Source organism: Drosophila novamexicana, unplaced genomic scaffold, assembly GCF_003285875.2.
Source record: "Drosophila novamexicana strain 15010-1031.04,08,12 unplaced genomic scaffold, DnovRS2.1 tig00000024-arrow-pilon, whole genome shotgun sequence".
NCBI lineage: Eukaryota > Metazoa > Arthropoda > Insecta > Diptera > Drosophilidae > Drosophila > Drosophila novamexicana.
In genome coordinates this window covers 512,728-527,224 of record NW_020824768.1, presented here as the reverse complement: position 1 = coordinate 527,224, position 14,497 = coordinate 512,728, and the positions used below count along the sequence as shown (strand labels likewise).

The following is a 14,497-nucleotide window of genomic DNA, read 5'->3' as shown; positions in this document are numbered from 1 at the left end:
TGCCGCGTTATCATCTGACAATTAGTTCTTACAATTTTCAATGTCTTTATCTTGAATCAAACCTGTTAACAAAGTTATGACACCCCAATTGAGGTAAGCGCAACGCAAATTGAGGGAGTCGGATGCTAAGCTCTCCTGCCAGACCCTGTCAGAGGCCTGGCAGGCCCAGGCCGTAAACCGTTTTTGACTTGCTACCGCGACGTGTGAGTCATGTGCTAGATCATTTTTAACTATATTCAAAAGTTATATACAAATAAAAAACGAACATATGTGTGTGTGTGGGGCTCATATGGAGAGCAGGCACTTTACTTTTGTTTTCAAAGAGTCGCGCCAGTCCCAGTCGCAGTCCCAACCCCAACCTCAGTCCCAGCCTCAGTCCCAGTCCCAGTCCCAGTCCCAGTCCCAGTTATATTCCCAGTTGTCAGTTGTTGGGCTTGTTTCGATTTCAATTTTTTTTTTTTTTTTGGATTCGTTTCTGTTTGTTTATTTTTCAAGAGTTTTTCTTCTTCAGCAATTCGACAGCATTGGTTGTCGCCGACGACAAAGATAGAAATCGCATGACACGATCTTGTAGCCCGAAACAGGCGCCAGTAACCCAGTTTTCAGGTTTTGGCAACGGCCACAACGACAACGCCAGCAACAATAACAACAACAAGCGACTCCCTTGGCCAAATGAAAATGAAACGTTTTGGGCATAAATAAATAATGACAATACTCGTACTCGTACTCGAACTCGTACAACAGCCACCAAAACAGGCAACAACAAATGATCGCAGTCTCTTTCCCTCGCGCTCTCTCTCTCTCTCTCTCTTTCACTCGCTCGCATTTGCATTTGTTTTTTATACCCTAAAAAGGGTATAACATGTTTGTTTCAAAGGTATGTAACAAGCAGAAGGTTGCAGCTACGAGTCCATAAAGTTTGTCTGTTCTTGATCGGGCTAATGAGCTGACACGATATATGTCCAAGTCTGTTCTGTTCCACTGTGTGAACGCCTTGGTTTCGGCAGCTTTAAAAGCTAGAGACATTAAATTTGAAATATATATCCTAACACACCATACGCAGGAAGAGTTTAGTATTAGATTTTCGATATTTTTATATAATATCTACTTCGAGACAAGCATAACTTAAAGCATAACTCGAAGAATATAAGACATCGAATATTATAAGAAAGTTATAAAAATAAAATATCCATAATATAAGTATTGTATAAAATATATATACATGGTGTAGTATACGCGTGTTAAAATACACAATTTCGTACTATATTGAAGAGCTGCAAATTTCACAAAGATCGGACTATAAGCACCGAACTTAAGCAAGAACACATTTCCTATACACAGTGTGAAGCATAGGGAATAGGAAGAACACAGCAGCTGCATAAAGTGCTCAGCAATATGGTAAGGGTAATGTTGAGTGCTTGTAACGGAAGCTTGTAGCCGTGTACAGGGCAACTGCTAGTCGTGCATACCCGACTAGAGCACACTTACTTGTTTTTGTTATTGTTTGTTGTTGCTGCGGCATTTGCTTGTTTGTTTCAAGTTGTTGTTTGAGCCCAGGCCTAACAAGCCGCACCAACGTCTGCCCATTGTGTGTTTTATTTCATTTTTTTTTTTGCTTCTCAACTGGCATTTTTCTAGATTTGCCAACCACCCCCAAAAAACATGCGCTGAACTCTGACATCGCACAAACAAAAAAAACTGCCAAGCTGCTCCTGTTCCCTGACTCCACACACACACACATACACACACACAACTGTGTGTCTACACTGGGCAAAATTGACTTGCCTTGAGCCATCCAGTTCGAGTTAGTCGAGCCATTGAGTGGGTGCATTGAACTTCAAAGCCAAGCCCATAAATTGATTGATTTCGCTAACAATGAACACTGATTTATTGCCATCGCCTTTTGCTCAATTCTAAGTTTCACTTTCGTTTGGCAGTTGTCCGTCACCCACTCGGATAGCCATCGGATAGCTGGGAAAGCGTTTTCTATATGGATGCACCCTACGCGTCCGCACCGGTAGCCGACGGACCATCGTCAGCAACGTCGTCATCGTCGACGAAGTCAGACGACAGCAGCGATGCCAAAAGTTGCATTTTCTACAACAAATCAAGGTGACTGGACATCAAGATAAAAACATAACAAACGATTTGACTAAGCCAAACAGTAATAGGCAACTGCAACAGCAACAGCAACAACAACAACAACCGTCGACCGTTATTGTTATTGCTATTGCAATTGCTATTGGCCTGGCTTGGCCCGGGCTGGCTCTGGCTCGGCCTGGCCTGGTCTGGCTCCTACTCCTTCTCCTTGAGCCGGGCGCACCAAATTTGGTGCGAAACTGAAGCTGCGTTGTCGCGTTCGCCTATTTTCTTCTCTCCACCTCCTCGCAGGCTGTCATGGACATCGCACAGTGGTTAACAAGCCCAGCATTTGCCTGACTGAAGAATATTTTTAGCTAAACTAAAACCTAAAAACTTGAGAAGCGCTTAATTCCAGCCTGAGCAGCCTATCTACACTTGGAGCGAGGACCAACAACTTTTGTACTCAAGTAGAAATGTTGTCAAAATTTCGCCTAGAACTAAGTTAAACTTAACATGAGAATACTGTTTTATTCTTATTTAATTCGTAGACAGAAATTTTCAAATATTATACAAGAGCAAAAGAGGAAAGCAAGAACTGTCGCATTTCTTCCTTGAACGTGTTACACATATCAATCATTTTTTTCTTAGCTGTATAAAGTGAGGTTTCTTTTTTTTAAAACAAAATCGTATATCAAATTTGTAAGCCATGTATTAGTCCATATATCTAAGTATAAATAAATTGTCTATATGTAATTCCAAGTTCTTTTTTTTCTGTATTACACCCCCACAAAGGATTTGTATAGATGTGTGCACCAGTGTGCCAGAGTCGTGGCTGTCGTCGTCATATTGAAATTGAAAATAAGAATCGTATTTGGTAATTGCAATGAAAGCGAAAGGAGTGAAAACTTTTTTGTAGTAAGTACGCGAGTGCGACTTGGACTATGTGTATACATAGTTTTTTGGTCACAAAGATAGATCACCAAGGATTGTCGCGGCAGCCACTTTCTATACACACAATTAGATGTACGCATACACAGAGACAGAGTACGGTTCAATGACACACAACAGCAGCAGGGATCAAAGCTGGCAATCTGAAGTGGTCTTGTGCTGGGGGCCCAACACTTATCGCTGCTTAGCCAACTAAATAGCAATAATAACAACAACAACAGAGGCAAACGAAAAAATACCAATCGAAACCTTTTGACATTTTTATCACGCACAGCCACAGCCGAATGCTAATTGACCTTGACATGCGGAAGATTTTGGTCGAATGCGTGCGGCGATGTGCGGCTGATGCACTTCAGAAATAAACGAAAGACTCAGGCAACGAACTTGAGCGCGCTGTGTTAGCCAAGAGCAGGCCCTGGCTGCACCTGGTAAGTGCCCATGTGTGTGCGTGTGTGTGTGAGTGCGTGCGTTTTGTTGCAACACAGCGCTAACAAAACGCCGATCGCCTAGTGTTAATTGCAATTGAATTCAGTGTGACCAGATTGCGTAAAAGCGGCCAGCCAAAAAAGCAACTTTTACATTTTTCATATTCGTTTTTTCGTTGTAATTCCTTGGGTTAATTCCAATTAACAACAGACAAACAAATTTATCGATCATAAGTAGCTGTTAATTTTAGCCATAATTAAACGGGATGGGTTGTTATTTTCCTCTTGTTAATTATAGTTTTTAGCTTGTTTTTTCTTTTCATGAGCGTGCGGTCACACTAATTAACATATGCAACAAAAACAAATCTTTGACAAGTGCATATTAAAAATGTGATAAATAAACAAAATTGTAAAAGTGCTGCGCGTCGAGGGGGGCGGCGGTAGGCGGGGCCATAAAAATGACACCAGTCGACGCGGCAGGCAGGCGCTCAAGAGGCGACACTTCACCTTGAGCAGCGGCGTGGCAAGTTGTTGTTGCTGTTGCTGTTGTTGTTGTTGGTGTTGATTTTACTTTATCGCCTTTCGGCTACAACTTTATTTTGTTTGCCGACTTTAAATGTCTGGCACTATAAAATGAAATTTTACACACTGCGACGCGGCAGCCAAGGTTGCCACAACTACCCCACCCCCAACCCCTGTACACTCTCCCAGTCCGTCTGGATTGTGTCCAATTTGGCGACACATTGTGACACATTGGCACTAAAATTGATAACTCTATTGGCCATTTTGCTGCCGGCGGGCGCCCGTCAATTGCTCACCTGTTGATTGATTTCGCTGATTGCCAACAAGTTTTCCATTTGCATTTCACGTGCCGCATGCAGCACACACATACACATACACATGCGTTTATGGCGGCCAATTATAATTAATTTCCATGCTTCATTCGCTGCCAACGGCTCTGGCTGCGGCTCTCACCTGCCGCCTGTCGCAGCATCACAGAATGCGCTGCACTTTGTCAACATGCAAAAATACCAAAAGCGACCAAAAAAAGAAAACGAAAGTCAATTGACTAACTGACCAACTGACTGACAGCAGCCGCTCTCACAAAAGACCAACGAGGCCTGTTTTACTATTTGTTGTCCAATAAACGACCCCGACCCAGACCCAGACTCGGACTCGGATGCAGAGCCGGGCCCACAACAAGTGCGTCCGCTTAACCCATCAGCGGGCTTTAAACGTTATGTGTTGGGCAATTTCTAGGCAACTGCTTAAAAATCTATTATTTAACAATTAATCATTTGTTTCATTTATGTAAAGATATTCCAATGCATTACATGAAGCTTTGCAGCACTATCTAAGGAATTTAACAGCACTTTAAAGTGCTGGAAAATTGATGTGTATCAGTTTAGATCAAAGATCAAATGAATTAAAATTAAAAAATACAACAGCACTATAAACTGTCGAATTTATCAACTTTATATATGGAAATTAAACAACACTTAAAAATGTTTAAAAATTATCATGTATCAACTTTTCAAGTGTTGGATAATGTCATATCAGTTTGAATTAACGATTGAAATAGCAATTCTCTCAGATTTTTATAAAGACTCGACAGTTGGAAACTTACATAGTGTTTCACAACACTGTGAAAGTGAGCTTCTTTCTAAGTTCTGAATAAAATAAAGCTTAAAGTTTAGCGTAAAGCTTAAAGCATTAACTTTACATACGCACAAGACATTCACCTAATGGGTTAAATTTGAAGCTCTTTGTGTTGGAGCTGCCACAAATATTTTCGCACGCTCCGAAGAACTTTCAATTGCAGTGAAAAGCAAACAAGCAAACGGGCCAAGTCACAACGCAGACCTTGTCCGTCAATCTACAGTTGGTTGCAGTGAATGTTGATTGGATGTGAGTCCGATCAAATTGGCAGGAGACTGGAACGCAAAGGTCGCCACATTTTGCGTAGATCTTGCATTTGCAAATTGCAATTTACAATTTAAATGCGTTGTTGTTTCTCGGATTTGTATTATGAAAGTTGCAAGTTATCAATGAAACAAAAGTTGTTTTTAGTTGAGACTCGAAGTCTCGTGCATGTTGCTGGCAATTGAATTAAAACCCTTTTCATGTTGCCACAACATTTGTTTGGCTCTAAGAAAACAGCAACAACAAAAACAGCAACAATTGCTTTTGGCGGCGCTTTGGCTTTGTACTTGTCTCTGTTGCAGTTTTTTTGTTGTTGTTTGTTTGTTGTTGCTTTAGTTGTTTCCTATTAACGATAAAATCACATGACACGAACTGGTTGGCGATTTGGCCTCGACTGCAGCTACGTCTGTTTGCTTATTTTGTGTTTTTTTTTTTTTATTTCGATTTTGGCGCCGGCGCCACTAACCCACTTAAGTCCTCCGCGGAGATTTGCGTTGGCCAATTATGCCACATTAAGCGCAGTCGCCTCTTATCGCACAGGATAAGCGGGGCCAAAGGGGTCGAGGAATCGGGGGACTTGGCGTTTATTCGGGCTGCTGCACATTACGCAACGCCAGCGTCAATTAAATCAGTTTTACTCCAAATATTTTACGGCAATGTCAACATAAAGGATGCAGCTAAACGGTCCCAACATACAACATATATATGCCTCAATATATTGACAGGGGCCGCCCGCCTTTGGCTGCTGGCCACGCCTGATTGAATTTATGGCTGCCCTGCATTGCACTCCAATTGTTTACACAAAACTTTCACAAATTAACCCAAGCCCAAAAAACCTGTGAACTTAAAAACAAGACCAAAAAAAAACTCCGTCATGCTGCATCGGCGACTCGATTAAAATGCTGCACATTTAATTGGAAGCAAACGGGTCGCGTATTCTGGGTGGCCAGTGGACAGTGGAACACTTTGCAGTTGTGCTGCTCAAAAAGTTGATCTAAGATCTTAATATGAGTGTGTTTTAGTTAACAGAATAGAAACTAAAGGGAATTATTTGTGGGAATAGTTAATGAAGCATCTAACAACCTGCCAAGTAAAAACGCAGCCAATTTTTGACCTGATATATGACATATAGAAAATTAAAAGTTGTAAATCTTATTTGAAAACAAGCTCGTGAATGTCAAACGCAATTTTTCAAGGAATATTTATAAATATAGATCTAAATATTTTACTAGGCAAACAGAATTGAATGCTCAGTAAGACAATATGAATAGAAAATTACATTCTATGTAATTTCAACCCCAATATTTACACACATTCCATAGACCAAAGCATAAATAGACAATAAACAAATAATAAAAAGGAAATTCTCAGATTCTAAATAATTTTTACTCTATAACTATTTATAATTACAGCTATTAACCTTTATGCCCTATATATTATTTTAGTATAACTATTTATAGTTATAGATATTTCCTCATATTTCCTATGTATTGTTTGTTGCCAATAATTTGCCAATTCGTCCCACTGTGCAGCGTTTCAAATTGGTTTTTCGCCGATCGGTCAAGTGCAAGTGGTAATTTAAAGAATCGGTTGAAGAGCGTCGCATCGAGTGTCCAATGTTGGCGCCCCCATATGCGCATAATTTCGATTGCCTGTCCAGTCGCAAGTTTTTTTCTTTAGTTTTTTGTTTTTGGGGAAGAAAGTTGAGCGACAGTGGCAGCAACAGCAACGGCAGCAACAGAGGCTGCGGCAGCGTTTCATGTGCTGTTAAGTGAAATGAAAAGTGCATAAATAAATCTGCCGCCTCGTGTTGCAGCAGCATTCACTGCGCTTGCAACGCGACGATGCGACGACGCGACGATAAGAATCGAAGCTGGCCAAAAAAGCAATGCAACACACAAAAGAACTTTCGCTTTCGATTGGGGCACCTTCTTTTTTTCGTCTGTTTTGGTTATTTGCTTGGCAGCAAGTAAAAGTGCGAGTGCATTATTTAAGCCAAGTTTGGTTATGGAAATGCAACCGGTCGCCCATGTGAAAATTGTCAGACAGCCCGGACAGCGGCAACATACATATATCTCTATGTTTTTACCTGCATTTAACGACAATTATGTGCAGTTTAATGAGCCGCTGAAGTTGCACGTCATGCTACTGAGTGATGTGATTGCATAAGGCACAACATTGTCAACATTGTCCGGCACCCCACACACACCCCCCTCCCGCCCTTGCCTTGACCCAATCACGATCGCTTTCACTGTAGAATCGCTTAGAAGTGCGGACTCGAATGATATTCGCTTGTTAGGTTTATGTGCGCGCTTGTTCGTGGGGTGCAGGCGACGAGTGATAGTAAAAGTGATAGTCGTTTTTCAATACCAGATTATTATGGCTTAAATATTTTACGACTTATATAACCACAAGCACAAACGCACACACACATACACATGGGCACATCCCATCCAGTTACACACGTCAAAGCAATTAAGCTACCAAAACACACACACAATCACATGCACACACGCACACGCAGGCACTTTTCTAATTAATTTCGAAATAAAAAAAAAATCTCAATAAAATTTCATTTTCATTGACAGCCGCTTTTCAACTGCACTCGCCTGATGAGGCCTCAACGACAACAACAACAACTTTGGTACACTTAATTGACAAGTGTGAAACTTTCGATTTCTATATACACCCATTGACATACAAAACAAGTAAGAGTGCTCTAGTCGGGCATACACGACTAACAGATACCCTCAACCCAATGCCGAGCTGCAGTTACAAGTTGACTTCTTTATGCGTTAGCTGTGCCTCTTCTATCCTTGGCCCCAGAGCATGCAAGGGTTAATTAACTGTATTTAGTCGGTACTTGGAGTCCGATATACGATAAAATATATTTTAAACCTGAAGTCTCTAGCTCCTATAGTTTCGAAGATAGACATACTTTCTAGGCTGGATCAACTCAGCTCTTCATTCTGATGCAGACTATATTTATATTGAGTTTAAAGAAGCTTTCCACAGTCTCTTACACACATTTGTACAAAAACCTTATACCCTCTACCCATTTATTCAATTTATAAAGGGTATTTAAATACCAAGCAGAGCGGCAACAACAACAACTACAGCCAAGTGCCTAATGATGCCCGCCTGCTATGATTTGTTGTGTCTAAATGTCACAATTTTCCAAAATGACGGCTTGGCGCACACACACACACTGAGGAAAACCAGCGTTAGGCAGCGGGCGGGCGGTTGGCTACTTGCAACAAGGTGTGCTGCCTGCCTCGCTGCCTGGCTGCCACACTGACTCGCTGGCTGGCTGGCTGGCTGGCTCTGCTATCGGCTCGTGTGATGGCTTTGCTGATAATTATTGATATGGCTGGAACGGGTGTTAAACTGGCTGCTCCCGCAGCTGCCGAATCTCCGAATCGGACTTGACAAAAAGCCGGCGTGCGCGCAATGAAATTAAATGATTAACTAACATTGCCGCGACGAGGTCTCTAGTTTTGGTTACGGCTTTGGCTTTGGCTTTGGCTCTTTGGGCTGCTGTTTGCTTTGCCGCCGTGGATGGGTGAAATTTCTGACTATATGTCGCGCCCGGCTTTAGTCTCCGTGTCGTGCTCGAGTATGGCTCTGGCGTGATTTTTATGCTACTACAAAATATATGTTTCAATTATCGCTGGCGGCGGCACAAAATGTTTTTAAAAATGAAAGTTGCCATATTTCAATTGAACAGCTTAATTGTGACCGAGCAGCTGTCTCTCCACGGTCTTCGTATTCATTAAATATGAAGAACTATGGGAAATTTGTTAGATAAGACTCTGCCTGTCTTAGTACTCATTAAATATGAAGAACGATGAGAAATTTGTTAGATCAGGCTTGAATGACGAACCGCCTCGTTATAGATTTTATTGTTAGTATTATTACCTATTATATACAAGACTCTTTGGAACTAACTTGTAAGGAAAAATATATGTACCAGCAGCAGATAAATATATTGCAGCTGAAGGAATTCCAATGGTCTATAAAACAAAACTTTCAACTCTGTCTTTTTTTCACGCCAATGTTCCAAAGTTTTTGGCGGAATTCCCATAATCAAAGAATCATTCGGTAACTATATAGAGCTTTGCAAATAAGTTGAAAACCAATCGGACATATATTTTAATGAAAGGAATTACTTTTTACATTCAGAAAATCAAATGGAGGCTTTAATGGAAGCTCACCTTGATCTTACTTTCGGTTCATATATAAATCCTCAATATTTTTATTCCAGTCCGACAACTGCTTTGTATATATCATTAGAGTATAATATATATTTCCTATATTATATCTTAATACCTCATATATACAAGAAATTTCCCATCATAAAAATGTATATATATATTCCGGATATCATTAGAAGACACGCGATTTTAAGCCTGTCAGATCTACCTAAAGCCGCTTTAGAATATTTCTATTCATATTTGGGATGAGAAAACGATTTAAGTCTTTTGTTTTTATTGTCTACTCAACCAAACAGCGCACAGCTTGCGAATGTGCTCAAGGATTGATTTCCCAGAAATGAGAACAGCAACTCGTTTATATTTCATCTTTTGACAAGCCATAATTAAAAATCAATTTGGCGCGCTTAGAAGCGGCTCATGTCAGTCGCAAACAAACACACAAAGCGTGTATTATGCAACGGTTGACAGGCAAGCAAAATTAATAAAAATAAAAAAAAAACTAAGAACGGCTAGCCGAAGTGTAGATACCCTAAAGTACATATATGTGGGAACAACTGTGTAGCTGGAAATTGCCAACTTTTGGCTAAGATATATTGGAAAATAGGGAAATAATGACTAAAATTATGAGCGATCGTTCCTATGGCAGATATATAATGTAGGAATACGATCAGAAAAAAGCGTATCTATGCAAAGTTGTAGGCCGACAGCTTAACAAACAAGTTCGCTCAGATGAACAAGCAAAAACAGACATTGATGCTGATCAGGAATATATATATGCCTTATAGGGTCGAACTTGTTTTCCTTTGTGCCTTACAAATAGCCTGACAAAATTCGAATACTCTCTACGAGAGTAAAACATTATATATACAAAATAATAATAATCGAGTTCGTTGCCTGAGTCTTTTGTTTTGTCAAAGGTGCAGGCAAGATGCCTAGCAGTCGCATCAGCGTGAGCTGAACATATCAAGCCAAATATCTTAAACAAACACATGCATTCATAAAGCACACACATATCTATATATACACATATATATTTATATTCGCTTAGCTAGTCTGTCGTATATGCGGAGTTCACGCTATGTCAAGCATGATTTTGTTGTTGCTTCGGGCTGAGTGGTTAAGTGCAGCCGCCGTCGCCTCCCAACTGCCATAGAAACTCATTAATGAGCCCACAAACTGGCATTTGACAGATTTTTTAATTAAAGCATACAAATTGCAATTTCTCATGGTTTTCAGCTGCAGACTGCCGACGGCACCAAATAGTTTTGCTTGCCATTTCATATTTATAATCGCAACGCGAGCAGGCATCTGCCCTATTTAACCTTAAAATGTTATGCTAACCAAATGTTATTCATTTTATGCTTAATTAATGTTCAATATGCATAAGCATTAGCTGAACAGTAGCAAAAGCTCGGGTGAGCTTTAAGTGTGCAAGCTTAGACCCGAGTCCAACTTAAAACTACTTTAATATGCAACATATATTGGCTAAATATCAGCTAAAACTCAACGAATCTTTCAGTTTGTCAACTTTAAGCCTAAATTAATGAGAAATGTCAACTAATTTCTGATTCAATTTAAGATTAGAGCCCTGATTTAGCTTAAAGCTTAACAAATTTATGTTTGTTTGTGCCCAATAGTTGTGCTTAAAAAACAGTAATGCTTTCTGTCTTAATAAGGCAGCAAAAGCTTCCGAAAGCTTTTAATTAAGCTGAAAGTTCTATCAATTGCAAGCAATTCTTTCATAGCACGAAACTTAAAGCTGTTCAATAGACTTTACTTGTAATGTCAATGTTAATATCGATCAATTTAATTTAAGAGCTCACGAGAGTTTCAATTAACATGCTTAAAGTTCGCTTAAAGCTCCAAAAGATGTGAAACTGTTCTGTGGATTACTTGCCACTTTAATAGTTACATCGATTGTAAAGGATGGCGTCCCGCTTGGCAGTCAAAAATATTTACATACGCATCCAGCTCATGAATTACGTTATATTTACATAATCATCATCATCATTATTATCATCATGATTGCATCCAGGCTGTGTTGCTCCTTTCACTTTCTGCACAGCGACTGCCTAATTATTCCTAGCCGCCTACAACGGCTCCTATACCCCCCAACTCCCTCAATCTGCCCACATGCATTGTCTAGCTGAGATTTCGCACATAATTAAATTGCGCAAAAATTTACATGAAATTAATCGTTTTATTGTTGTGTCTCGCTGGCATGTGCCATGCGGAAGCGGCGCCCTACCAAAAATGGCAAAAAAAATAAAATAAAAATAAAAAAGAAATAGTAGCCAATGTCCAAGTCCAGCTCCTCCAGCAGCAGCAAAAAGCCAAACACGCAAGATTTATGCGCTGGCAGCGACCAATTGCCAGTGGAGCCGAAATTATTGAGGAATTTGCGCAAAAAGCGGTAGAAAGAAAACAAAAACCAAAAAAAACGAAAAAAAAATTCATTAGATTTCTGGCTTGGCACATTTCACTTTCGCGGCCAATTACATCACCCGCAGATAGACGCAGAAGTTGAGCCACAAATTTGTCGCCCCACCGACATATGCTCAGTGGGAGCACAAGGTAAAGGGATCGAAGCAAATAAACATAATCTTAATATATGCAATGCTTCAAATGTGGAACAGTCACAAATTATAATTAGCTTAAGCTGTGCGCGTTCACAGGTCGAAAGTTGAAATTCTGCGGACTGTTCTGCCAGTTGCTCAGCGAAAGTCGCGCGACGAGGATTGACTATGCTTGGAAGTGGACTACTTGGCATTTGTGTGCTGCTCTTGCGGCTGCTTGGCGGCACAGCTCAGCATTACACCGACTGGGGCACACACTTTCTGGACATGTCATACGGCCGGGCAACACCAGCCAGCCCGGGCAACATCTCCAGCAATCCGCACATCAATGCCATTGAGCATCAGGAGGAGCCGCCGACGCGCATTGTCAACGGCATACGCATACCCTGCGAACGGGCACCCTATCAGGTGGCGCTGCGCTACGAGGGTCAGTTCGTTTGCGGCGGCAGCATATTGTCCCGCTATTGGGTGCTCACGGCCGCCCACTGTGTCGTCGGCTACAGGGGCAACTATCGGGTGCGTGTGGGCTCCGCGCTGCAGCCAAGCGGCGGCCAGCTGCATCGGGTGCTGTTTGCTGTGCCCCATCGCGGCTACAACAAGAAGACCATGCAGAACGATCTGGCGCTGTTACGCCTGGCCACGCCCCTGCGCTATGGGCGCTGCGTGCAGCCGGCGCGCCTGCCCAGCAGCAGTCGGGAAAAGCAGTCGCCCTCGCCGCGCTGCTACATGGTCAGCGGCTGGGGCTTGCGCAAGGCGTCGGCACAGAATGTCCAGCGGCATCTGCGCGCCACCGTCGTGTGCAGGGTATCAGCCGGTCGGTGTCGCGGCATGTACAAAAAGGGCGGCGTGCGCATCTACAACCAAATGCTGTGCGCCCAGCGTCTGGGCCACGACAGCTGCTCCGGCGACTCGGGCGGACCGCTGGCATTTGGACGCACGCTCTACGGCGTCGTCTCCTTTGGCATTGGCTGCGCCAACAAAAACTATCCGGGCGTCTACGTAAATGTCAGGCGATTCAGAGGCTGGATACGCTATGTCACCAAGAGCTTCTCTTAAGATTTGAGTACGTTTGAACAGGAAAAATAAAATACGCTTTTGCAAAACTCAAAAATGATTTTCAATTTAGAGATGACTCGAATATAAATGAGAGAAACATAAAACACTAGAATACCCGGCGGATGGGAAGTTGACGTGGGTCGTGTGGCCAACTTAACAACGAAAATCCGGGCTCGAATCCCAGACTGTGCTATTATCTTAGCCTAAGTTCGTAGTAGTCAATGCCTAAGTTAGGTTTAGTTTGTAACTATATCCTATACAGCTTATAAAAACAACAAAATCAAATACATTGCTTTATGGAACTTGCAATAAAATCCTTCCAATCAAACATATCAGCGCCTACTAATACAAGTTAAGGTCAACTTTTTAAGTTGACTGCTCTTAAATAAACAACTTGATCTATTTGCCACTATTTTCTACTCTTATAATATTAATGCAAAGTATGGACAGAACATCGATTATTTGAATATCGGCTAAGATATATGGTCAATATTCATGTAAAAATTGTACTCTCAAATATCCTATATAGACATAGGTTGAGATTTCCCACCCCCATAACTCGGCTAAAACTCAACCGATTTTCACGAGGTTTGGATTTTTTTCATGGTTTGGCCTCTAGATTAATTGTGCATCAAAATCTGGCAACGTTATTTTTGGTCCAAATTCATGTAAAAAATTGTACCCTCAAATATCCTATACAGACATAGGTCGAAATTCCCTCCCCCCATAACTCGGCTAAAACTCAACCAATTTTCACGAGGTTTGGATTTTTTTCATGGTTTGGCCTCTAGATTAATTGTGCATCAAAATCTGGCAACGTTATTTTCGGTCCAAATTCATGTGCAAAATTGTACCCTCAAATATCCTATACAGACATATGTCGAGATTTCCCACCCCCATATCTCGGATAAAACTCAATAAATTTTCACGAGGTTTGGATTTTTTTTCATGGTTTGGCCTCTAGATTAATTGTGCATCAAAATCTGGCAACGTTATTTTTAGTCCAAATTCATGTAAAAAATTGTACCCTCAAATATCCTATACAGACATAGGTCGAAATTTCCCACCCCCATAAATCGGCTAAAACTTAACCGATTTTTACGAGGTTTGGATTTTTTTGCATGGTTTGGCCTCTAGATTAATTGTGCATCAAAATCTGGCAACGTTATTTTTGGTCCAAATTCATGTAAAAAATTGTACCCTCAAATATCCTATACAGACATATGTCGAGATTTCCCACCCCCATATCTCGGATAAAACTCAACCAATTTTC

General features: G+C 41.2%; 1 protein-coding gene across 1 annotated transcript; it reads left to right on the top strand.

Annotated features, from left to right (window-relative positions):
- The first annotated feature begins 11,812 nt into the window (after positions 1-11,812).
- LOC115771090 (trypsin alpha-3-like) lies at positions 11,813-13,308 on the top strand. The gene has a single exon (XM_030716643.1). It carries the CDS (start codon positions 12,337-12,339, stop codon positions 13,222-13,224), a length of 888 nt encoding a protein of 295 aa, XP_030572503.1. The 5' UTR covers positions 11,813-12,336; the 3' UTR covers positions 13,225-13,308.
- The last annotated feature ends 1,189 nt before the right edge of the window (positions 13,309-14,497 follow it).